Source organism: Sander lucioperca, chromosome 17, assembly GCF_008315115.2.
Source record: "Sander lucioperca isolate FBNREF2018 chromosome 17, SLUC_FBN_1.2, whole genome shotgun sequence".
Lineage (NCBI taxonomy): Eukaryota > Metazoa > Chordata > Actinopteri > Perciformes > Percidae > Sander > Sander lucioperca.
The window spans coordinates 28928861-28955936 of record NC_050189.1 but is presented as its reverse complement, the minus strand read 5'-3'; the positions used below and the strand labels follow the sequence as shown (position 1 = coordinate 28955936).

General features: G+C 41.4%; 1 protein-coding gene across 2 annotated transcripts in view; it reads left to right on the top strand.

Annotated features, from left to right (window-relative positions):
• The first annotated feature begins 8555 nt into the window (after positions 1-8555).
• LOC116036050 (mitogen-activated protein kinase kinase kinase 11) overlaps positions 8556-27076 on the top strand; it is a 52141-nt gene continuing 33620 nt past the window's right edge. For both annotated transcript variants that reach the window (XR_004101520.2, XM_031279483.2), the window contains exon 1: positions 8556-10542. Coding sequence is in view for 1 of the 2 variants with exons in the window: in XM_031279483.2 (XP_031135343.1) it covers positions 9786-10542 (757 nt within the window). In the remaining variant the exon portion in view is untranslated. The remainder of the gene's footprint in view (positions 10543-27076) is intronic.

The following is a 27076-nucleotide window of genomic DNA, read 5'->3' as shown; positions in this document are numbered from 1 at the left end:
TAAAAGCAACCCTTGTTTGGGTTTGTTGTGTTTTCCATATCCGAGATGAACAGCCTGAAATGCTATCCGCATCAAGAGAATCCACACTCTTCACCTTTAAGACAGTTCTTTGTTTACCAGCAGGAAGGACGAAATCGGACTCTTGCGGCATCATCAAGCAAAAATATTTTTAAAGTTCTTCCCCCTTTCATTTTTCAATTTCAAAGGTGCGGAACACACCCTTTGTAGTCCTCTCTCGATGCTGTGCCCCTTACACTGTTTGGCAATAGAAAAAAAGTTTCCCATGGATGCATCTTGCGTTGAGTGGATCTTGCTGGCCAATGACTCATGCAACCTGAAAGACAAGGGCTGGTATTTATCCTCAACATTGCAGCCTCCTCCTGGCATTTAAATCAGATACAAGACGTACAAGACGGTACAGGTTTCACAGAGGGGCGATTGTTACCATCATACTCACTACTTTCTAAGTAGCCGGCACACTTGGCCCTGAGTCTACCCCCTTTCCTCTTCCTCCTGCCTTCTTTATTTTTCAAACAGTCCACTTTGTCGTGTGAATGCAGCCGCCTCATCTACGCTCCCCCACCCTACCGACCAAGCAACCCTGAGCCGGGGCCGCAAAAACAACTGCATCCTTCCTGCACAAGCGTTGACTCAGCGGACTGTGGGGAGAGTGGGGTTAGCTCTGTGTGTGTGTGTGTGTGTGTGTGTGTGTGTGTGTGTGTGTGTGTGTATGTGGGAGGCAGTTGTAGGTGGTTGACTTTAGGAGGTTGGTGTCCAAACAAACGGCAGCCATGGGGCCGTGGAAGGAGGAAGGGTAGGGGCAGCCATCAAAGGGCTAACAGAAGGAAGCACACTGTTTCCACACAGCTGCCAGTGGGGCCAAAGGTGGCCCTCTGATTCCCATCCACTCCCATGAAGCTACTGACTTGAAAGCGCTCTGCACTTTTGGAAACCTGGAAAAAAAATGTGGCAAAAAAGGAATTCCCTGACCTTTTTCAAGAATAATAGCCTTTCATTCTATGGCTACTTGAAAAGCACATCACATTATTCAGTGTCTAAGATACATTCCTCATTAGTGAAAGGCAACAGAAATAAAAAAAAAAAAAAAAAACTAGGTCTATGGCCATGCTGTACCTAGGCTGTGCTTTGAGCTGAATGTTAACGTCAGCATCACCGTTTTAACTTAGTGTGTTAGCATTCTAGCGTTTGTCAATTGGCACTAAACACAAAGTACAGCTGAGGCTGATGGGAATGTCAGTAGCTTTTTCGACCTGTTGATGGTGCTAAATGAAAAGTTAGGGATCACCGAAGTCCTCACAATTCATCCTGCGGCAGACAGATTTTGTGACAATCCATCCAATAGAGTTGAGATATTTTAGTGTGGACCACAGTGGTTGATTTATGGGCCGACATTCCTAAAGCCACACTAAAAACTAAAGGCAGCTTCACCACACTTTGAATTGGCCCTCGGTACAATATACAATAATACAATGTAAAAGCAGTATTAAAGATCACATATTAGGCTCATTTTAAGGTTCATACTTTTATTTCAGGAGTATCCTAGAACATGTTTACATGTTTTAATGTTCAAAAAACAAATTTTTTTTCTCTCCTCCTGACCATTGCAGTAGCACCTACATTTACCCTCTGTCTGAAACGCTCCGTTTTAGCGCCTTTCTCTTTAAGACCCCCATCAGGAAAATCCCAGGCTGCTCTGATTGGTCAGTGTTTTTGGTCTTCCCCACATGCTCTGTCGGCGCCATTGCAGCCAGGGAACCACTGTAATCAAGTTTAGCTGCACTTCAACTGTATACGTAATCAAAGTAATACAATAAAAAAAAAACTTACACCCACTAACCTCTGGCTTTTGTCTTTAGTGGGAAAGGTTACAATCAGCATGCAGTCCCAGGACAAAAGACTGCAGTACTCTTTGGTACTTATCAGCTCCCACTTTAATCAGCAGTGATGGAAACATGACCCCCAGGTGGAAACAGTCATTTTTCGCCCCTTCTCCTGCGCGTCGCCTCCATTGGTAAATTCATCTCGGCCACAAATTTCATCCGTTTCCGCCCAAGCAGTGCTCGGACATCGATCCAAATTAGTCTGCACCAAGTTTGAAAGAGAGACTGAATAAGTAACAGATATTAAAAAAAAAAAAAATAAAAAAATTAAAGAAGCAACCACTGTGCTGCTTTCTACTGTGTACTTAAAAAAAAAAAAAAAAGGCATACTTGTCTACTGGCAATGGGAAAGGAGTCTATCGTCTATTTAGTTGGTTTACGCGCGTTAAAAAACTCACTCTAATTTTGGTGGAAAAAGGGTATAATGTATTGTGATTACTGAGCAACTGTCGCTGTGTGTTATCCTGACCACACATTAGGTGCGTCAAACCAGTGACACCATAATGAGGCAGCAACTGGCGTGGAATAGACTTTATCCTGTACCATGTCAACATAACTTATAAAGTAACTTGCCGTGGTAGTTGAAAAACTGCTCAAAGCAGCTACTGTGGGGACGGTACTGTAAAAAAAAGTTTGCGGCCCTTTGCTGCGTGTCATCTCCACTTTGCTGTCTATCCACTGTCACTATCTAATAAAGTGAAAAAGCCCCAAAAAATTCTTTAAAAAAAATAAAATAATTGCAAGTTGCCAGTTTATTGTTTATTGTTAAAAGGATCCCCATTAGCTGTCACCAAAGTGGGATGAGCTAGTCTTCCTGGGGTCCTGCAAGTTACCAGTTGATATTAGTTGTTATAAAATCTTGGAAATTAGTTGGAGGGACAAATTATTTTTGTACCCCCAACTATTATCCTTACGTTAACAATCCAGAAAGAGTTCAAAATAATTCATGCAACTAGTTCACTCATTATTTTAAGTTGATACAACTAAGCACTTTTTACAGTGTAACGTGGATCTTTTTTACTTAAAAAGTTTTTACTTATCAGACAATTTCTGCCTTACTTATGCTGTGAAATGCTTGTCAAAGCTGTTTAATGCCTTTTCAAAAAATACTGTAATGAATATTGTAAAATTCATATTGTCACCTGTTAACACTATCTCAAGTTTCACTGTGAAACAGAGAACTTACTTACAGTCACTATTACCTGTAATAAAGGATTGTATTTTCATAGTCAAGTATTTCATATCACCTGTTTAAACGGTGTAATAACATACAATTAAAAACTTTGAAAACGCATCAGTGAGCCACTGTTGCCCTGGGTGACATGTTCCTGTATTGCCATGAACACACGCTTGACCCAATCCCACATACACCTTCCTGCTGCTACACATACTCACTAGAGCGCCAAAGGTGGATTAATCCGCCGCTGAAAGTAGTCCAAAAACAAATGCACTATGTCATCCTGTTTGACTAATGACTGAGCCTTTCTTTTTGAAATGATGAATGTTTTTAAAGATTTACATCTTCAGTAGGAATGCTTTTAAGATCAAGATAGATGTGGAAATAAAAATAAATTTGGGTATCAATTAGCCTATTGGCCTCATTTGCTCAAGCTTATGATGAGCGCGCCACGTTTCTGTTGGAATATGAGTGGCTTTCTTTGAAATCATCTTTTACTTGAGAAGGATATGGCTGGTATGGAAGCCCATTTCCACCAAGAAAAGAGAAAAATAAACCATTCACCACCAATTAAAAAAAATTTCAAAAATTATAACCGGGGTGTCTGGGTCGTCCCCCCAGGAAATGTTGAGCATCAAACGCTGCATTTTCTTGCATTCTGGTGAATTTGTCTGCAACAATTTGTGCCTTTTCTGCATGCAAATGTCTTTATTCATATAAATATTATTATAATTTAATGATTTAATCTGCTGTGTTGTTCAAAACTTTCTGAAGATTGAGAACGTAGTACCCCGTACTTTATGCCTATGCATATGGTACATCCACATTTGTTTCTTAGCCTACTTAATCCAAATTATGAAATACTCAATAATGTCAATGAGTCAAAACATGGACTAGTCATCTCATAATTTTGACTCTATGAGTACTGTGTACTTCCATAGGCTGCAGTATTGGCTATACTAAGTCATATCAGTAGAAGACAAATTTGTGGGCTTTTCATTAACACTGCATTACAGAATAGCAATAGTTTGTATATTTGTATTATGATAACCTGCAGAACTACTCTCCTTAACTAGTGATTTTATAATGGAAATATGATTCTCAAAAGTGGAATTATTCTCCTTGGAATGGAACTTTTAAATGACCTTCATTTGACTTATCTTAAGTACATCCGTATGCAGTGAATCCAACTCCACTTCAGTGAAATTTCAGCAACAGCTCTTCCACCTCACTCGGGTAAGTAGCCCATCAAACTGCACAAAGAACATCAAACCAGCCACATGCCAAAGGCTTTTAAATGTGTTGCTGGAGGAGAGACTTGGAACTCCTTTTTTGTTCAAAGTAACACCAGACAAAAGAAACCTAGCAGCAGCACGTTATCATTCTTTCCTGGACTATGGGGACATCCTTTAATGAATACTGTCCTTGAGTATTTGGACCGAATGTCACTAAAGCATAATATCTCAACTGATTCAACAGGAAGCATAGGCGTAATTTAGGGGGGGGGGGGGTTACAAGCTTGTTACAAGAGCCTCGTTTTCAAGCTGAACAGCCAATCAGATGAATTGACCAACGGTCGGCTTGGTGTGTCAGGGGCTTTAGATGGGAGCGTGCCTATGTCCCCACAGCCCTATGTCCCCACAGCCCTATGTTCCCACAGCCCTATGTCCCCACAGCCCTATGTCCCCACAGCCCTATGTTCCCACAGCCCTATGTCCCCACAGCCCTATGTTCCCACAGCCCTATGTCCCCACAGCCCTATGTTCCCACAGCCCTATGTCCCCACAGCCCTAATGTATTGTGATTACTGAGCAACTGTCGCTGTGTGTTATCCTGACCACACATTAGGTGCGTCAAACCAGTGACACCATAATGAGGCAGCAACTGGCGTGGAATAGACTTTATCCTGTACCATGTCAACATAACTTATAAAGTAACTTGCCGTGGTAGTTGAAAAACTGCTCAAAGCAGCTACTGTGGGGACGGTACTGTAAAAAAAAGTTTGCGGCCCTTTGCTGCGTGTCATCTCCACTTTGCTGTCTATCCACTGTCACTATCTAATAAAGTGAAAAAGCCCCAAAAAATTCTTTAAAAAAAATAAAATAATTGCAAGTTGCCAGTTTATTGTTTATTGTTAAAAGGATCCCCATTAGCTGTCACCAAAGTGGGATGAGCTAGTCTTCCTGGGGTCCTGCAAGTTACCAGTTGATATTAGTTGTTATAAAATCTTGGAAATTAGTTGGAGGGACAAATTATTTTTGTACCCCCAACTATTATCCTTACGTTAACAATCCAGAAAGAGTTCAAAATAATTCATGCAACTAGTTCACTCATTATTTTAAGTTGATACAACTAAGCACTTTTTACAGTGTAACGTGGATCTTTTTTACTTAAAAAGTTTTTACTTATCAGACAATTTCTGCCTTACTTATGCTGTGAAATGCTTGTCAAAGCTGTTTAATGCCTTTTCAAAAAATACTGTAATGAATATTGTAAAATTCATATTGTCACCTGTTAACACTATCTCAAGTTTCACTGTGAAACAGAGAACTTACTTACAGTCACTATTACCTGTAATAAAGGATTGTATTTTCATAGTCAAGTATTTCATATCACCTGTTTAAACGGTGTAATAACATACAATTAAAAACTTTGAAAACGCATCAGTGAGCCACTGTTGCCCTGGGTGACATGTTCCTGTATTGCCATGAACACACGCTTGACCCAATCCCACATACACCTTCCTGCTGCTACACATACTCACTAGAGCGCCAAAGGTGGATTAATCCGCCGCTGAAAGTAGTCCAAAAACAAATGCACTATGTCATCCTGTTTGACTAATGACTGAGCCTTTCTTTTTGAAATGATGAATGTTTTTAAAGATTTACATCTTCAGTAGGAATGCTTTTAAGATCAAGATAGATGTGGAAATAAAAATAAATTTGGGTATCAATTAGCCTATTGGCCTCATTTGCTCAAGCTTATGATGAGCGCGCCACGTTTCTGTTGGAATATGAGTGGCTTTCTTTGAAATCATCTTTTACTTGAGAAGGATATGGCTGGTATGGAAGCCCATTTCCACCAAGAAAAGAGAAAAATAAACCATTCACCACCAATTAAAAAAAATTTCAAAAATTATAACCGGGGTGTCTGGGTCGTCCCCCCAGGAAATGTTGAGCATCAAACGCTGCATTTTCTTGCATTCTGGTGAATTTGTCTGCAACAATTTGTGCCTTTTCTGCATGCAAATGTCTTTATTCATATAAATATTATTATAATTTAATGATTTAATCTGCTGTGTTGTTCAAAACTTTCTGAAGATTGAGAACGTAGTACCCCGTACTTTATGCCTATGCATATGGTACATCCACATTTGTTTCTTAGCCTACTTAATCCAAATTATGAAATACTCAATAATGTCAATGAGTCAAAACATGGACTAGTCATCTCATAATTTTGACTCTATGAGTACTGTGTACTTCCATAGGCTGCAGTATTGGCTATACTAAGTCATATCAGTAGAAGACAAATTTGTGGGCTTTTCATTAACACTGCATTACAGAATAGCAATAGTTTGTATATTTGTATTATGATAACCTGCAGAACTACTCTCCTTAACTAGTGATTTTATAATGGAAATATGATTCTCAAAAGTGGAATTATTCTCCTTGGAATGGAACTTTTAAATGACCTTCATTTGACTTCATCTTAAGTACATCCGTATGCAGTGAATCCAACTCCACTTCAGTGAAATTTCAGCAACAGCTCTTCCACCTCACTCGGGTAAGTAGCCCATCAAACTGCACAAAGAACATCAAACCAGCCACATGCCAAAGGCTTTTAAATGTGTTGCTGGAGGAGAGACTTGGAACTCCTTTTTTGTTCAAAGTAACACCAGACAAAAGAAACCTAGCAGCAGCACGTTATCATTCTTTCCTGGACTATGGGGACATCCTTTAATGAATACTGTCCTTGAGTATTTGGACCGAATGTCACTAAAGCATAATATCTCAACTGATTCAACAGGAAGCATAGGCGTAATTTAGGGGGGGGGGGGGGTTACAAGCTTGTTACAAGAGCCTCGTTTTCAAGCTGAACAGCCAATCAGATGAATTGACCAACGGTCGGCTTGGTGTGTCAGGGGCTTTAGATGGGAGCGTGCCTATGTCCCCACAGCCCTATGTCCCCACAGCCCTATGTTCCCACAGCCCTATGTCCCCACAGCCCTATGTCCCCACAGCCCTATGTTCCCACAGCCCTATGTCCCCACAGCCCTATGTCCCCACAGCCCTATGTTCCCACAGCCCTATGTTCCCACAGCCCTATGTCCCCACAGCCCTATGTTCCCACAGCCCTATGTTCCCACAGCTTATGTTCCCACAGCCCTATGTCCCCACAGCCCTATGTTCCCACATTTCTAAGATTTTTTTTTCCCACTGAAAATTAGGCCCTATGTTCCCACAGTTCCCACATTTCTAAGATTTTTTTTCCAAAATTAGGCCCTACGTTCCCACATTATTTTTTTCAGAAATTTGTATCAGATTTTATCCCCCTAACCCTAAAAATGTTGTGGGAGGATAGGGCTTAAATTGAAGGGAAATATAGGAACACAATACCTCATTTTGAATAGGGCTGTGGGAACATAGGGCCTAATTTTAAGAAAAATCTTAGAAATGTGGGAACATAGGGCCTAATTTTAAGAAAAATCTTAGAAATGTGGGAACATAGGACTGTGGGAACATAGGGCCTAATTTTAAGAAAAATCTTAGAAATGTGGGAACATAGAACTGTGGGAACATAGGGCCTAATTTTAAGAAAAATCTTAGAAATGTGGGAACATAGGGCCTAATTTTAAGAAAAATCTTAGAAATGTGGGAACATAGGACTGTGGGAACATAGGGCCTAATTTTAAGAAAAATCTTTGAAATGTGGGAACATAGAACAGTGGGAACATAGGGCCTAATTTTAAGAAAAATCTTAGAAATGTGGGAACATAGGACTGTGGGAACATAGGGCCTAATTTTAAGAAAAATCTTAGAAATGTGGGAACATAGAACAGTGGGAACATAGGGCCTAATTTACAGTAAAAAAAATTCTTAGAAATGTGGGAACATAGGGCTGACCCCCTTTAGGGAAGTTGTAATATTTATTTATTTAATTCTTTTTTTGCTAGCTACCTTACTCTTTTACTCTGATCATTTTGGGGGCCTTTTGGCCTGTAATTGATAGGACAGTTGTAGACAGGAAAGAGGGAAGAGAGAGGGGAAAGATATGCAGCGAAGGGCCGCAGGTCGGAATCGAACCCTGGGCCGCAGCGATAAGGACTGAGCCTTGGTTCAAAAAGATTCCTCCTAACTTAAATTCCATTTGGGGTCTCAAACGTGTGCTCGGTGCTCTCTGACCCGAGTTTTATTTTGACAGTCACAACCGGATGTGTAATGACGTGTTGCGTGTAGCTTGACCGTGGGCCTGTCATCTGACTCTTTTCCTGTTGGGAGAGAAGAAGTTGTTAAACCCCACCCTCTCTACTGACGGTAAGCACGGACGTAGAAGTGGTTCGAGGTCCGGACGAGTGAACGCTGACTGACCGAGGAAGAGGAATATGATGAAGAACTTATGTTGGAGTTATTGCGCTGTTTTGGATACCGACTGAAACCACCGAGCTGGACCAGGCAACTTCGCTGAACTCCCCCATTAGGAACTAACGGGATTTGTTTTTACTGCGTGTTTTCTCTCTGGGAAGTAAAGTCAAGCAGGGTTGGATAGCTCTTCCTGTTACAAAGTCGGTGGTTCCTACGTGTTTTTTTTAATGTTGTGATAAAGCCCGGCTCATTGTGTGCTTCTGGTAACACCGTAAGTATGGATACCGTCGCTCAAAGGGATGCTGGGTTTCCTGCGGGAGCGCCGCAAAGTTGCGGTCAGACGCCGTTATTGGAGATTTAGTTAGGTTTACTAATGCGAACTGCTTAGCCCTGAAAACTTGTCGTAAAACACTGGTTGGCTGGACTGAATGCTCCTTTCCTGCTATTCTTCTCCGCTTAGCAGCGCTTCCTGCTTGTGGTGGCCACTGCACTTAATGGCTAAAAATACATTTAAAAAAAACCCTCCAAATGGACAGCTGAATGTACCTAGTGGCGACGGTCATTTGTAATACTGGTATTTTACACAACAAGCTTTGGATAGGCTACTTTTATTTGTGTCTTTACACTTTTTTTAGTGTTTAAAAAATCCGAACTCAACAGGTGGCAGTTTTGAATGAGTGAAGGGAAGAGCTCATTTACCCACGATGAGGTGATTCAAGAGCCTCTCTTCAAATACAGGCCAATGTGCTCAAACCATTTTGGGAAACCACACATCACTTGAACAGAGAGACATTCCGTTTTAGACAGCGCTGCCTTTCTGAGCTCTGAACCCCTTTCTCATTATCACACAAAATCAATCTCTCAACCTGATTCTGTATTTTCAAAGCGGAGAGCTTTGCATGTGATGTCCAGACGAATGAAAGACACTTACCATTCAGTTCTATTTGAATCCTCTCCTGCAGCCCGCTTGTTGGTCAAGCTCTTGAACACATTTCACTGGTCCCTGATGAACCAACAAGAAAGACAGGAAAGGGAGCGAGGCGCGATAAAGTACTCCTTTGTACTTTATTTTCAAACCCTTTGGGTGCAAAATCAGATCCAGTCTAAACATCTGCTTGAGGCTCCATGGAGCCACTGAAGAACATATTCAGTCGTGGCCCACTGTCCAACTGGAAAAACTTGGATCAGTCGCAGAAAGGGAACTTCACCAACCCTGTGTGGACAGCCTTATTCGACTATGAGGCGTCCTGTAAAGACGAGCTCACCTTGCGTAAGGGGGACCTGGTGGAAGTCCTGTCTCTGGACTCTGAGATATCCGGCGATGAGGGCTGGTGGGCGGGTAAAGTCAACAACAAGGTGGGCATCTTCCCATCCAACTACGGCTCCTTCAAGCCAAATGGATACGGGAAGCTTCCGGGCAGCACCGTTGTCGCCGAGCTCAACCCGGCCGTGGTGGGCAAGTTTGAACCCGACGTGCTGGATTTCCGGGACCTGAAGCTGGAGGAGGTCATCGGGGTGGGGGGCTTTGGGAAGGTGTACCGCGGGACATGGCGAGGCCTGCTAGTGGCCGTGAAGGCCGCCCGGCAAGACCCTGATGAGGATATCAGCGTGACGGCGCAGAACGTCAGGCAGGAGGCGCGTTTGTTCGCCATGCTCACTCACCCCAACATCATCGCCCTGAAGGGCGTCTGTCTGCAGGAACCCAACCTGTGCCTCATCATGGAGTACGCCTCGGGTGGGGCGCTGAGCCGGGCACTGGCGGGGCGTCGCATTCCTCCACACGTCCTGGTCAACTGGGCCGTGCAGATAGCCAGAGGGATGTTGTACCTGCACAGCGAGGCCATCGTCCCCGTCATCCATCGGGATCTCAAGTCCAACAACAGTAAGTCCTTCAATACCAGTGCAAGTCATTCATTATTTAAACCCAGTCGAAAATCGTATGTATCGTGGTTTTTGTTTGCGACGATTTTTTTAAAGGTGCTCTAAGCTATGTTGGGTGACGTCACTTCTTGTTGACGTTCGAAGTATTGTCAAACAAAACGGAGGCTAGCTCGCCCCTCCCTCCTCCTCATCCCGTCCCCTCCCCCTCCTTTCCGCGCACTAACCCCCCAACCCCCACCCCCAAAATCCTTCTTGTCGGTTATTGGCTGGAACACTTTGCTATGTTTGGTGGTGCAGGTTGGCGCAGTTTGTTTTTGTTGGCGTTTGTGGAGCCTGGGCTGTCTACAGAGACAGTGTGTTCAGGGGACAGGCAGCTAGCGGATAGTGAGGAGATGTTTGCTGTTTGTGACAAAAAATGACATCGCTTAGAGCACCTTTAATATAATATCGATTTTCCCTAAAATCAATATTTTTTTATTTACCTATTTTTACCAATGATTCACCTAAATATTTTTCTGTTTTATACGGTAACCCCTACATCATGTCCGTTTTTCTACACAAAAGAAGAAAATGCAGAAAATATTTATATTTTTATACTAAACACCTAGTTTTTGGAAATGTCTAATGATATATTGTCTCTAGAAGCGTATTATTCAACTTTTGTTTTTGTTAGAGGAGGAAAAAGAAATTCTCTATACTCCAATACTATTAAATCTCTATACTTCTAGAATCGCAATAAATGAAAATTGCAATACGAATCCAATCGGCACCCATGTATCGTGAAAGAATCGAAATCGGGACAAAAGCATATCGTCTCAGCACTAATTCTGTCAGTGTTAGATTGGTGAGAATAAAGGACACAGGCGTATTTTACTGGGCCTTCTGTGTGGCAGCATGCCCCGTGGCAATGGTGAAACATGGTTTCAAAGCTGCAAAAAAGGCTTTTCTTAATGTATACAACAAGGCCACATCTAGAACAAAGGCAACCTTTTAACTCAACATACTGGGCCTGTGCTCCAGTAGAATTATTAACTCAAACCATGTCATTATAGTCTGGGAAGTTGAGTGATCTCTCTACGTTTTGCCGTGCAGTCCAAGTCGTTGTCTTTGGGTAATATATCAGTTTGAGATCATGATCATGACAAATGATTAAAAGATAAGATTAGCGGTACAACAACACATCTTTTTTGGGATCGGTATGTGACTCTAAAATGGAGGCCAAAGGCTACAGATATGCAAATATGAGTTGATAGGACAATGCCATGCTTTGCTAGCAAAGGTGAGGAATTCAAGAGGAGGCTTTCCGCCTCAGCACCGTCACAACTTACACTTTGGACTTTGATGCTGTCCGGGGGCAGCTGGGAAAGGTCTTGCGTCAGTGTTCTGGGCCCTCGCGGCAGACACGTACGCAATGAACCTTGTCATTAAAGCTACACTGCAGAGAGATGTACCGCTGATAAAGCTTTCTGTCTGAAGCAGAACAAGTGCCTTCCTCAGCTCTAACAGTCCTTTTAGTCAACCGAAACACAGAGCCACCTGAATTTTGCAGCAGCCGCCCCTCTTATTATCATTCTTGTGATGCAGCATATAATCCCCGTCAGCTCTGTGGCTGGATCTGTTGCGGTCCAAAAAGTTTTCAACCTTTTCTGTTACTGCAGATCCTGATTGCCATTGTACACCAAAATAGAAAGAGATTATGCTTCCTCCTTAACTGGAAACGAGTGACACCTCAAAACATTCAGAACTGTAGTGTCTGAGAATGTTACCTTTTTTTTGTTAGCATTAGAAGATGAACTCCTTTTTTTGGATTCCCGCTTTGTCCAAAGCAAAGGATTTATATTCATATTTCAGCATTACCATCTTTTTTTTTCACTTTTGAACGAGCACTAACTGTTTCTGTCAGTCTTGCTCGTTGACCATCGGCCATTCCTCTTCCCTTTTTCTCTTCAGCATCTGCTCACACTTTGTTTCACCCTTCATTGATATTCACTCTTGTGTCATGTTCTTTCCTGGTAAGACCTCTCCGCTAGGGAGAAAAAAAGAGTCTCCTGTAGTGCAGAAAGAAAGTTGAGTTATGTCAATATAGTGTTTGTATATGAGGCCGGGAGATGGTATCGCTCTCCTGCCGCTTGCTTTTTTTAAATTCTTCTCTGAATCTGTGTCCCCTGGCCTGTCCCTACATGTCTGCATACGGCCATAACCCTGTTGTGCCACTGAGCAATATCCTGTTCTGGTGGTGGGAGTTGTGGTTGGGTGTGCTGACAGGTTTAACACACAGGTGGAAGAGCATCTCAACATAAGAGCATTTGAAAGGAAAAACGCACTATAAAATATTGTTTAAAAAAAATCCGGTGATGGGGCAGTTAGGCTGACGCATTAATGGTTAATCTCAGCCTGCGGTGTCAGTTCCTCAGAATAATGGTGGAAAGTTCTTCTTTCAAGAGGTGGCATTGGCACTAGTGGTGTAACAGACCATAGTTAGATCCGTGGTCATCACTCACGATTCGGAATGCATGTGAAGTGTGGATTAATTGCAAAGTATAAGCATAATTAATAGTGTGAAATATATTTTGACTCTTTAAACCGTGACTTTTTAGGATCCGTTGCAACCCTAACCAGAGCTGGGCGATATGGAGATAATCAAATACCACAATATTTTTGACAGATAAATCAAATACCTCTATCGATTATTGCGGCGATTTTCTAGGGTTGACGAATGGTGCTTTCACAAAATATTTACACAATGAGAGTTTTGTTAAATAATCATCAGTAATGTGGATGACTAAGTGGGTAAAGGCAAATAATACAACAGCTAGAGGTTGAGAGAAATAGAATTCACCCAAAACAAAAAAATAAGTCCTTTTATGATAATATCTGCTAAAAGATCACTCTTTTACCATCACAACAACCTAACCTTAACACTAGCTGAAGAAAGTGACCACTAGCACCCATTGTTGCATTTAAATGGAGATTCCCTTTTTGGCCAGCTGTTACAGTGATGGATTAAGGTGAATAGTCATTAACCCTGAAGGGCTTGTAAACAAGAGCTAAAAGAAGTATCTAATGACCAGCGGGTCGCTTTGGCGTGTTTGGAAGATGCTAATGAAACCGGATCGTTGAAGAAAGTGCACGGTTGGTGCGCTTGGGTCGAAGCCAGAGGCCGTAACTGGAATTCCACTGAAAGTAAATACAGACCAGAGAGCAGAGGAGCCTCTTTCTCTCACTATTGTGTCCATATATCTGGGGATGAGAGTTCGGGGACTTTTCACATCTTATGCACTAAGTCTGTATCCGGTGGTTCTCCAAATGAGGTTTTTTAGGGATTTGCCACTCTAGAGCCATATAGTTCTGCAGGAAACACTGAATCTTTTTTATTCCCATTGAAATAAAAATTGCACATGCTCAGAATGCTGCTGTTTTTATCATTTTGTTTTCACCCTCATTGGCTTAACCCAGACTGACAGCCAGTGTTTGCAGTTCAGAGCCTCAGATTTCAAACCGCGACCCACATTAGATGTCAAGCTAATGGCTTCTTCTTATCTATGAGCATGTTTTGTGATACACCTTGGCACGCTGAACAAGCCACTAAAGAAAGATCAGGGAGAACTGCACTGCTAACCTCAGTTTACAGGTTCGATAGTGAATTGCCTTGTCAGCTGTGGCACAATAAACAGATTAAAAACCAACTACGTACAATTTTAATTGAATCCAATTGCCGGTGGATTTAAAAGCAGCAATAGTTTTTCTTTTTTGGCCAGTATGGGGGCAGCGGAACGACATGTAAACATTGACATATCACCTTACAAAGTTATTATGGCTAACATTTTAGCAATCACTTGCTTATTTACACATCCAGCAGATTAGCAACATTAGCATTCATTTTGGAGTCACATTTCTGCTCACTTTGCAAATGTAAGTCCAATATTGTAATGTATTCACTCTCCTTTTTAGCTTTGGTTCGCTCTCCACAAACTGAGCAAAGAGATGTGGCTCTTGAGCAGCTAAATGCTCCACTGTGTTCAGCAGCTAGTTGCTAACTTTGTCTGTCTGTAGCGTTTGGCCCATTGTTTATATCAAAATCATTATTAGTGCTGCTTTAAAGATCCCAGATGGTCATTTTCAGGCTCATACTTGTTTTTTGTGTTTCTACTAGAACATTTTTACATGCTTTCATTTTTAAGAACATGTTTTTTTTCTCATACTGTCTGTCTGACTATACCTGTAGTCACCCTCTGCCTGAAACGCTCCATTTTAGCGCCTGTCTCTTTAAAGCTATAGTGCGTAACTTTTTTATATTAATGAATGTCCGTTACATTCAAGCCATTGCCAAATGAGTTGACCCAAAGCTAATTAAGACTTTCAACTCCATATTCTCATGACCGAAAGAACGAGATCCAGGGTACAAGTGGCCAAAATGGGTTTCCTCAGGAGAGTGGCTGGCGTCTCCCTTAGAGATAGGGTGAGAAGCTCAGTCATCCATGAGGGGCTCGGAGTAGAGCCGCTGCTCCTTCACATCGAAAGGAGCCAGTTGAGGTGGTTCGGGCATCTGGTAAGGATGCCCCCTGGGCGCCTCCCTAGGGAGGTGTTCCAGGCACGTCCAGCTGGGAGGAGGCCTCAGGGAAGACCCAGGACTAGGTGGAGGGATTTTATCTCCAACCTGGCCTGGGAACGCCTCGGGATCCCCCCAGTCAGAGCTAGTTAATGTGGCTTGGTTACTAGCAACTGCGTGATGGGGTGGGGGTGGTACGCAATCACCGAAGGCTTGCGTCATGTGGACGCGCCGACAGTTTTGTTATCATAACTTAGAATTCCTCATAGGGGTGACAGAAACTATGCACTATAGCTTTAAGCCCCCCTCCCAAAAAAGCCCAGTCTGCTCTGATTGGTCAGTGTTTCCGGGTCTTCCGCATCTGCGCTCTTGGAGTCTCTGCACCGTCATTGCAGCCGGGGAATGACTGTAACCACACTGTAGCGGCACTTTCTACTATATATATATATATATATATATATATATATAGTTGTGACATCACAACCGTACAGAAGGCCTGACGGCTCGTTTAAAGACACAGTTTTTGAATATGGGCTGTGTGCATTTTTCTGTGGCTTGAACGTTTTGATTCTTTCACAGTATTTATACAGCACCTCGATCTGCTTTATAATAAAAAAAGACTCACTTTTTACAATATGGGTAAAATATGTTTTCTGTAACTGATATGAACATATCTTCTTGCTGCAGCTACAGTAAAAATAACCTTTCCTATCAGGGCTCCCTCAAAAGCTCATTCAGTCTAACTGCCGTCCTTGTACTGTCAGTTATCTGCACAAAGCCCTCATAGATGCAAAAACAGCTATAGGCATCACCACACGCCATAAACTGTGCAGAGGCTGTAGTTAGAACTGGTGGGGAAAGTGCCAAGCTAAGCACTTGCTGGGCTGGAACTCACAGGCCTTTTTTTCAGGAAGAAGCCACAGTTAGATCTTGGATCAACATGTCCTTTTTTTTTTTTTTTTTTTTCACGATTGGACAAACATCTGATACATCCCTCTACCAGCATGTTTTCATTCAGGGCCCCCAGGGCTCCACACTGCAGCACACTCAAAACATCCCCTGTGTGTGTGTGTGTGTGTGTGTGTGTGTGTGTGTGTGTGTGTGTGTGTGTGTGTTTTACTATATTCGTGGGGTCCAAAAAACGGGGAATACAGTATACTTGTGGGGTCTGCACAGCCTTGTGGGGCACAAAATGCTGGACCCCACAAGGTTAAAGGTCTGTTTGAGGGTTAAGACTTGGTTTTAGGGTTAGAATTAGGTTATGGTTAGGGTGAGGGTAAGGGTTAAGGTTAGGCATTTAGTTCTGATGGTTAAGGTTAGGGTAAGGGGCTAGGGAATGCATTATGTCAATGACCGGTCCCCACAAAGATAGTGAAACAAACTTGTGTGTGTTGTTTGTGTGTGTTGAACTGCACTCCCGTTACTGCACACACACCACCATTCCCCTGTTCAGCTGGAGGAATTATGGGGGAAATTGAAGGGAATGGGGGGTATCTTAAACGTGATAAGGTCTGAACATGAACCTGTATTTTGTTAAGTCAGCCGTATAACCATTTAGTGTGTAGTTTAGTTTATAAGTGAGCCAATAACAAAGTTCAGCTGGCCCTGAGAGAAAGAACACGATGTAAATCCCATCTACAGAAGGAAATTTAGCGGTTAACAATGTCAGTAAGGCTAGACATTTGCTGTCAGTTTGCAAGTTAAATATTTTATTGACTGCTACATGTACTTCACTTCAGCACTGTATGCGTGAGAAGGCGATATATACAGTACATGGTTTTCCCTACCATTATATTAGGTGCAGCAACCAAGCCGTTTTGGGCAACACTTAAGTCAAAATAAATGTAACCAAAATACTTTTCTCAGATCTAATGATTGTAGTTGTTCCCCAGTAGGTTTCTTTAGCAAGTTTTGTCTTTTAAGCTTTTTAAAAGTTAATATTTATTATCAGCTCTAGTATTTCCAACGTTTTAGACGCATATATGGTAATAATGGTCCAAAATGATGTGAAATTGCTTTTTTTTTTTTTTTTTATTAAAAAAACGTAATATGTTCTTGAGAGAGGACCCCTAAATCCTCTGCCAAATAAGTACACCTAAGTCTTCCACAAACCTAGGGAAAACTGCAGTATACAATATATATGCAGTCTGTGTGTCAGACACCAGGCATTCATCTCAGTCAGCACCTATGGATACAGTAACTACCACCATTATTCATTAGTGGATGACAATACCTCCCTTGTTTGGGAAAAAAACATCTGTCCTTGGTCTGGCACCACCAGATCAGCCTTTGTGTCATCATGCACCTGTATATATTGAGATTGATAACATGTTCATGACACATGAGAAGATTAAAGTTATGATCCAAAAGGCATTGTTCTTCTTGATGATGTACAGCATGCATAACTGAATGGAGTTTTTTTTTTTTTAAAGGATACTTGTTTATACAATTGTGTAGAAAGCGGTACCGTGATTTCACTGTTCTCTATCACTAAAACATCTGGCCACACATGTTGACTTGGCTGTAATGTTTTTAATTAAATAGAAGAAATGGACAGTTGGCATGCAAATAAATAGCTACTATGGCTGAAAAAAAACAAAACAAGAAAACTTTGACAACAGAAAATGCAAGGAAAAAATGATTCAGCTATGCTGCTTGATTGACACAAGTGATCTCTGTGAAATGCAGTGAACAACAAAGAAGGAAACAAAATATAAATAAAAATGAGGAACTAGTGCACTGTGATATAAAGTAGTAGTCAGAGTAGTGAGATATTTCAGTAGCATACAGTGAATACATTATAATATACAATAGAGGCTACACCATGGCACATTTTGTTCTAGACTCTATAACAAACTACCCACTAATGCCATGTTTCCACTGTATGGTACGACTCTGCTCGACTTAACTCACTTTTTTGGTACCAATACTTCTCTTTCTGACCATTACCGCCTGCTCCCTTAGCCTGTGTGTTGGGTCCCGCCCGCATGGCAAACATTGGGTTGATTTTTAATAGATTGACCATTTTGAGTCTTCTCCTGTCCAGCAGAGAAACACGTAGTATTAATAAAGAGATGCACACCTGTCGGTAATAAGCAGCGAAATTCAGTTCTGCAAGTTTTGTCTTTTAACACACTGTAAAGGCAGCTACACACCGGGCCGATAATCGGCCGTCGGACAGTCTGGCGAGGTCAGTGACTCGAGTCTGTTCGGTGTGTTCCGTGCCATCGTCCGTTGGAGGAGCTGTCGGCCTTCATTTTGGCCGACCTGACGTGCTCAGTCGGAGACAGGGCAGTCGGGACTCACCCGGAAATGGGGAGAGGGATGAGTGTAGGGCTGCAACAACGAATCGATAAAATCGATAAAATTCGATTATTAAAAAAGTTGGCAACGAATTTCATTATCGATTCGTTGTGTCGCGCGACACGCCACTCAGTCGCGGAGATAAAAGCAATTGAGTTGAGTGCCGTGCGGAGCGAAAGAAAAGAAAAAAGAGCAGAGCGAGGGTAGAGGAAATACGGAGAGACCCGTAACGTTCTGAAACACATGGCGGAGGCAGAGAAATCAGTCTGACCTAAGTCATCCAAGATGTGGGAGCATTTCACACTAAATAAATCAAAAACGTGTTAATTGCAAGATAAGCAAAAGCGACACGTCATGGCACGGGCGCACCACGGTGATGATTCAGCACCTAAAACGTAAACATGTTGGAGTCCTTGATGAGGAGGAAGGGAGTTCATCAGCAGGGTAAAGTCACACAATCCTACTTTTGTTCCGTTCTGAAGTGAGGAACGTAACGTCCCTCTTCTGGTGCTGGTGTGGTGTTTACTCGTTATCCAGCTTGATAAGCATGAGCTAGCGTTAGCTTGTTAATAACAGTAGTAAAGCAGGGGTGGTATGATTTGCAAGACTAAAGACACGTTTTTATTCACTCGCCTTTTTTGGCCTATTCATTTTTCAATCTATTGTCATGTATATATTCTGTGCTTTGTCCCATATCAGTTATTGTATATATTTATGTAAGTATAGTAGTATATTTATATATGTGTTTATGTGTGTGTTGTACTTTTTAATTTCATTTTAAAGTTCTTTTATAGCACTTGGTCATCTTAAGCTGTGTTTAAATGTGGTGTACAAATGAACTTAACTTGAACTTACTACAATGATGGTAATAATTTAATGAATGAATAAGCTTCAAGTGTGTGTGTGTGTGTGTGTGTGTTTGTTTGTATCTACTCTTTGGGTTACTTACCTTTACACAACTATTAACTAAAACAACAAGTATGTATGTAAGTATGTATTGAGTTGATGTAAATTAATGCTTTTTTGTTTTTTTATCCGATTAATCGAAAAAATAATCGACAGATTAATCGATTATTAAAATAATTTAGTAATAATAGTTGCAGCCCTAGATGAGTGTGACTAAGGCTCTCAAAATCTGATGAAAATCTTTTAAACTGACCTTTGTCGATCTAAAATGAAGACAGATTCAGCAACTGTATGGCCTATTTCTCGCTTAAAATGTTTTCAGAAACATGTTTTGGGGAACTATTTTAGTACAATACGAGATCGTATTCTGAATGAGTCGCCAGTAATGGCTGGTTGAAAAATCCAAAATCCGGAAGCAGCAGCCAGACCTGCGTGACGCGTTCGTCCAGTCAGCTGCCGGTTTTCATTTTTTGGGCGACAATACAGATTAGTGCCGCCTGCTGTTACGGAGACGCTTTGGTGTGTTCCAACTGCCTTTTCTGCCAACGGTCGGCCGTCTGGTTGGTCTGTAACGGCCTTAACAGATTTGTATGTTGGTCCCTGTTGATTGGATCCCTCAGCCTGCCGTAGGAGAAAGGGGCGGAGAGCCCCGGGAAGGAAAGACAGAAGCGTTTGGCTGTTTTCTTATAAAACCTAACTAAGCAAACTTATGAACCGCTGGTTACAGCACTAATAAAAAAATCCCTCCCGTTCCCAGCCGCAGCAACTCCTGCGAGATTTGTGTTAAGACCCGCGGGAGTCAGATTCCAATGCAGTCCTCTAGTCTGCAGTGTTTTAACTCCACCTTTTAGCATCGGCTTAGCTCGCTTGGAACCTCGACCGAGGTGGGTACAAAAAAAAAGTACCAGGTACTATCCACAACTTTTGCTAAAGAAGAAGTCGAGCCGTACCAAACGTTAGGCCAGCACATACGGGTACTTCGTAAAACGTCAAGGCCGCACCCCCTTTCGGGAATAGAAAACAGAAGATCCCGTAGAAGTCAATGCAATTTGACGTGCGTTTGGGTCCTAGTTTTGACAAATGTGTATGGAATTATTTCTTGTTAAACAAACGTTTTGTTTTATACACGTCTATACACGCGGGATTGTTTATCCCCCAGAAAGGGGCGTGGCGACAGAGGCAGTGACAGATGCCACCCACAAAGATCCAGGGTCTGCCCGAGGTTTCTGCCTAAAAGGAAGTTTTTCCTCGCCACTGTTGCACCAAGTGCTCGCTTGTCGGAAGCTGTTGGGTCTTTGTAAACTATAGAGTGTGGTCTAGACCTACTCTATCTGTAAAGTGTCTTGAGATAACTCTTGTTATGATTTGATACTATAAATAAAATTGAATTGAATAGATGTCGTATTTCAGTGGAGAAACGGCATGTTTGTACATTCAAACTTTACTGAATTACTCAACTATCTTACCACTTTTGCCACAATGAAGAGTAAATTTATGCATAGGTTGGTATTTTTATTCAGCTGGAGACGTACCCTCAAATGTCAAGTGTAGCAGAAAATGCAGTGCCATCAAGTTACCCAGCCATAAACATTCAGCGGCGGTTTGCTGATTGGCATATCTGAGGGGTGTCTGGGGTGTCCCGGCATGGAGAGGAAAGGGGGTCACCAGGGGTAGAGCTCAGCTGCGTTGCTGCTGGCTGACAGTGAGTGTCATTGGGTGATAAGGCAGACTTGCTGTGTGCAGTTTAGCCGGCTGCCAGGCTACATCCTTTCCCTACTGTCTGTAATCTTTAGTTTGGAAAAGACAGATAGGCAGAGTCCGGAGCTGTTACGCTCTCATTGGATTGAAGCAGCAGGTTAGAGCTGGAGATTTAAGAGATTCACACGTGAGTGTGGATGAATTTCAGCAGATTTTATTTTTTTGTGTGCATCTTGAATTTTGTTCATCTTGAATTTTGTTTTCATTTCCTCAAGATGAGGTTCCAAGCAGATTTACGTATACTGTGTTGAGTAGGGCTGAATGATTTGGGGAAAAAAATCTAATTGCGATTTTTCTGCCAGATATTATAATTACGATTTGCGATTTCTTTTTTCTATACAAATTAGCTAAAGTTCAATTTTCACTATGTAACAGATAAAACATGTCATTAAGCATTATAACAAAAGACACCATCAAAACTGCTCTATATTCTTATCTATATCTATATTATATTAAGGATCAGAACATAGATATGACTTGCCTGCAGTAATATTTTATTTTAATCAGCATGGAACATCACAAACACAGAACATTTATCACAACACCTTAAGTTATTATAATAAAAAGATAAATAGAAATTTCTGATATGAGTTCAATAGCAGCATCTACATATACCATCATGATATATATAGTTATAAAAAATAAATGAAAAATCCACTGAAAATAGGACATTTCTGATAACAATCTGTGATACGTAACATTATTCCAGCATTTATCTTGTGAAAATAACAGTGAATGTGAAAATAAAAAGTGGAATAAAAAATGTTAAATCAAATGTTACATCAGACATTAAAATAAACATTCACATTTGATTAATCACGGTCTTCGCGATAAGCTAATTGCATTCTTTCAAATCTCGACTCGATTTGAAAACGATGAATCGTACAGTCCTAGTGTTGAGCTGCTTAAAGTTCAGAGTTGGATAGCTTAGCTTAGCATAAAGACTGAAAGCAGGGGATATAAGCTAGCCTGGCTCTAGTAAGAAAGAAAAACACGTCTTAAGCTCACTAATTAACACGTTCTATCTAGTTTTTTGAAATGTAGATCTAGAAACGTGAAAATTGACCATTTATAGTTATTCTAAGCTAGGTTAACCACATCCCATTTGATTGTCTCATCTCATTCTCTAGAAAGAAAGCAAATAAGTATTTTTTTATCAAAAGTGTTGAACAAATTTTGAATGCCCATCATCAGAGTGAACAGTACCTACTAATGAGCAATAAATAAGTGCTCAATGTGAGTTTTTTATTACTGTGCTTGCTTTCAGCCATCCTATGCAGCCACGCTAATTGTATTTCGACTGCCACCTCGAACTTCTGTCAACTGTTCTATTGCACTTTTGCAAATGATTCAAGTGCAGATTTTCTTTGGAAACTTTAGCCTTTAACCTTTTCTACTAGTGCTGTCCTCCACCAAAGAAATGATTAGTCGACTAATCGATTAGTTGATACAGATCTGTCTGCTTTGAGTGCTCGTTAAGACAAGAAAAGTGCAATATAAATGCATTTCAATTACCATCTGTGAGATGGAGTTTCTCTTAGCAATGAATCATTCAAAAGCACCACTTTGTATTTAGTGTTTACCAGAGATGTGCTTATAAGTAGGATTGGGTACCGAGCCACTTAAAGGGGAACTATGCAGGTTTTTTTTTAGCTTAATTTACCTTAACTGAACAGCTTCGGAGTCATTGGAATGGTTATGTGACTTTTTTCAAGTTGAATGGTGGTCGTCTCGCTTCCCCTGTGAGTGGAAAACCAGCGTCAGGAAGTATCGCGTGATATCAGGTCTCGCGATGTAACGAATTGCTTCACGGCGCTGCACACATACGCCCATTCAGGAACCGGCTAACAAGGTAGCGATGGAGTTTTTCACACTATCGTCATGGCTGAGCCGGCAAAAAAGAAGCAGAAAGCTAGGAAAGAATTGTCGGAGGAACAGAGAAAGAGGAAACGGCAGACTGACTGAGAGAGGAGTCAGACACAAGTAAACATAGGAGCTGCCAAATATCTATTCTGAAACTATAGGGGGAGCTCTATAGAGAAACCTGCGAGAAAACAGAAAAGAAATGGCCAAAACTGCATAGTGCCTCTTTAAATGCCTGTGCTTCTCTCTGATGCTCAGAAACACACATTAGAGGCAACAGAAGCATCGCTGCACGTGACGCTAGTTAAGACTACACTTGACAGCAGGTAATGTTAGCCTACCGTTAACACGGTTAAAATGCTGACAGCTAAACGGTGTAAAGTGTGACTATATTTCACTGTAGAGGTTTCCAACAGCGGGACGTACAACAGTCTGCAGCTGCCGTTGTCGTAAAAAAAACAACACAGACGGTGCGTTTACTTGAAACTAGTAAGCCTCGTGGTGCATTCAAAGTTATTGGAAAATACCATCTAGTGGTTGTTTTTTGTCGTTGACCAGCAATTTACTGGTGAAATAAGTTATATTGTTATAAGTTATTATTGCATTCTTAATAAATCATTTAATTTTGTCCATATGGCCTTAGCATTAAACAAACCGTTCTTAAATGTCAACGACTTTCGTTTTGTGCTCCTTTTTTTATTTAATTTTTTTTTTTTTTTAAGTATCTGTTGTAAAAGTATCGTTTTAGCACCAGTATCTGTAAAAAACCAAAACAATATCCAACCCTACTTATAAGTTTCTTGGAAAGAAGTCATTCAGCATTTAAAAAGCAACATAAATGACTAATCGACTAAAGAAATCTTAGTCAACCAAGACCAAAACGATCGATGAATCTAAGACTTAAGAGATCGCAGCCCTACTTTCTACTTTAGGCAATTAGCATGCCATTGTTGCTTTCTTCCAGGGCCGAAAATCCATATCTCAATTAAAACTCAGGGTGATGTTAATATTTGAAATAATAATGAACACTATCCCAGCATTCTTGAGTGAAGTCCAATCAAACTAAGGCACTATATTGGATTCAGGTAGAGATTTCCAGACAATGGCCAGTCTATTTAAAATCAAATTAAATCTGTATGCTGACATTGTAGTTTTAATAAGAAATTGACCGTGGTCTAATACAGTGTATCGGCACCATGTAGCCTGTGTCTTCACATACAGTATGTACTGTACATATGCCACAGGAGATAGGCGCACACAATCACTGCATACCCACGCTTGGTCATGAAATCTGCCGTGTGTGTGTGTGTGTGTGTGGCAGGATGAGTGAGGGGGCAGAACAACAACTGCAAGAAAGGAGTAGAAAAGCAGACACTGGAAGGTCAGAGCGAACAGGAAGTAGAGAGGTTTCCAGAACTCAGGCAGAGTGAAATCTATTGTTTTTTCCCCCCCCTTCTCCAGGCTGAAACCTCATTCTCAGCTCGGCCTCTTTCTCACCACACATATCACAAGACAGTTCCCATGTACATGAGCAAAAATCCTACATATCTGTTCGTGGAAGAGAAAATGGTTCAGCGGATAAGGACACATTTGTGTGAACAACTGTGTGAACAGTGTAGTAAAGAAATGATGACTTTGTTATAGGTGGTATGTTTGAGATGAAGGGGGACCTGGGGAAATATTTTTTTTTCTCACAATATGTATGTGAGTTTTCGCTTCTTTATTTCTTCCCCATTCTCTTTCACTTGTAGTTGTCATATTCCAGTTTAGTTTCACTTCATCGATAACTTACTATTTTTTTCAAATACAAACACACAACATCACGCATTTTTCACAAAACAAGCCCCTCCGAGGCTTTATCTAGTGTGATTTAAAAAAAAAAAAAATTTTTTATGAAAAGCATTCTTTGGAAGCAGCTCTGCTTCTGAGATAAAAGTTTGAATAACTAAAACTCCATTCTGCTCACCACAGACATTTTAAGTCCCTTTAGGAAAACCATATAATATTAATGCCAAAAAGCACATTAATGTTAATGTAAGGTCACTACAGTCGCAGACAGATTTCAAGAATTATAGCCTCTTTCCACTGCAGGAACATTTCCAAGAACCCAGCAATCTTTTTAGCAATTTAGAAACTTTAACTGCATTTTGAACCAAGTAATCAGGATCTAAAGGTAGCTCCTGAGCCAACGTTCCTTACTCTTTGTACCTGGTTGGCTTTGATCCGTCATAATTACGTCCTCAGAACTATGGTTAGGTATCATTTCAGTGCCGCTTAAATGCCTGCACAACAGAAGCATCACTGCATGTGACGGTAGTTAACATTACCCTTGGCAGCAGATAATGTTAGCCTACTGTTAGCTAGTAGCTGGCTTTAAATGCTGACAGCTAAGCAGCCTAACGTGTGGCTGCGTTTGGAAAGGATTCCAACACCGGGACGTACATCAGTCTGCAGCTAAAGACACAGAGGAGACTAGCTTTGCAGATACCATGGCTACTGCTAACGTTGTCTCAGAAACATCACCGACAGGACTTCATGGTGCATTCAACTATACCTCGTTAGCTCATGGTGCATTCAAGTGCAACTCAAGAAACTCAAATTTGTGTTGTAAAGTATCTGCCATCTATTGGTTTTTCTTTTTGTTGTTTAACAGAAATTGACTGGTGAAATAAGTTATTGTTATTACATTTAAAATAAATCATTTAAATTTGACCATATGGCCTTAGCAATAAACAAGCCGTACCTCAAGGTCGCCAACTGTCGTTTTGGGCTCTTCTTTTTTTTCTTTTTAAGTATCAGTTCTGCCACAGCTTTTGCACCGGTATTGGGAAAAAAAAACAAAAAACGATACCCATCCCTATTCAGAACATCAGCGCTCCCTCCCTTACTACCTTGACCTCCGAGCATCAAGCAAGTAATGACCTGTCTGAGTTTAGAAGGAAATGGCGTTAATGAAGGTTAAATTTCAACAGCACTGGATTGTTAATAAGTGACTGTTTTCAGGACCTCCCAGTACCTGGCAACAGACACTGTGCACAAGGAATCATGTATAAACACCCAGTACAATGTTGTCCAAAACCCCATAGTTTTTAAGAAGCAGCCCAACAGTTGAAGCAACACGTTAGTTCTTGACTTAAGTGATAGGATTAGATAGCTGACAACCTGGAGAGACCTGACAAACCTGATCAACGTTTTCCAACAGCAGAGCACGGAGTGTGTCGCACGTCAATCTGGGTCATTGTAAGTGTGTCAACACATTCCACCGTGCAGAGGAATATTATAACCATGTACCAATAAAACAAACATTTCAGGTTTGTTCTAATGGCAGCACCGTGGTGTAGAGGGTGAATGTGAAATGTAGAACCTGAACCAAAACTTTGTCTTTACATACATCAAATGAGAAAAGAACTGCCACCTCAGACCGTGGCCATGCTTTGTAAACTCACTGACGTTCCTACACTCGGTGAACTCGTTGCGTGACCCTGAGCTGAGACGAAACTCCAGCGTTAGTTTCATCTTCTGCACCGTGATTATGCCCTATCACTCCCTCTCTCTCTCACTCTCACTCTCACTCACTTGGCTGCCTGGTCAGAGGTTGCCAGACTGTCTGTCAGCCTATGGCCGTGTCCCTCCGGGGACAAAGCTCCCGTTCTTCCTGGGGAAAGCCCCCGCCCTGCCGGAATTCTCCCTTTCGCCTACGGGTGCAGCGCAGGGAAGGGGAGGTATAGAGAGAGCATAGAGGAGGCTTAGGTTGAGCCGATGTGGGTATTTAAAAGCCGATACAGTTGTAAGAATTTGACACAATTTGGACTTTTGGTCAGTGTTTACTTTATTTTTCAGATATTTTAGCCTGTCTTGTTTTCTGCTTTGAAAAATGAACACAAAATATGAAATTTGTTTAGCCACAAGAACAAATAGCTGCCTCATATGCTCACACACTGATATATCAGTCTTACCACCAGAGATTAGAGGGGGTGAGGAACGATAGCATACTTGAGAAAAATGCGGTGAGAGATGGCGATGGAGCTCCAGCGCTGAATTGTAGAGAAAACATAATTAAGTGAGGTGCAGAGTGAAAAGGCAGAGAGCGGCTTTGTGGAGTTGACTTTTGCATCTGGCACATTCTTGTGACAGCGATGGATGGTTACAGAAAGAG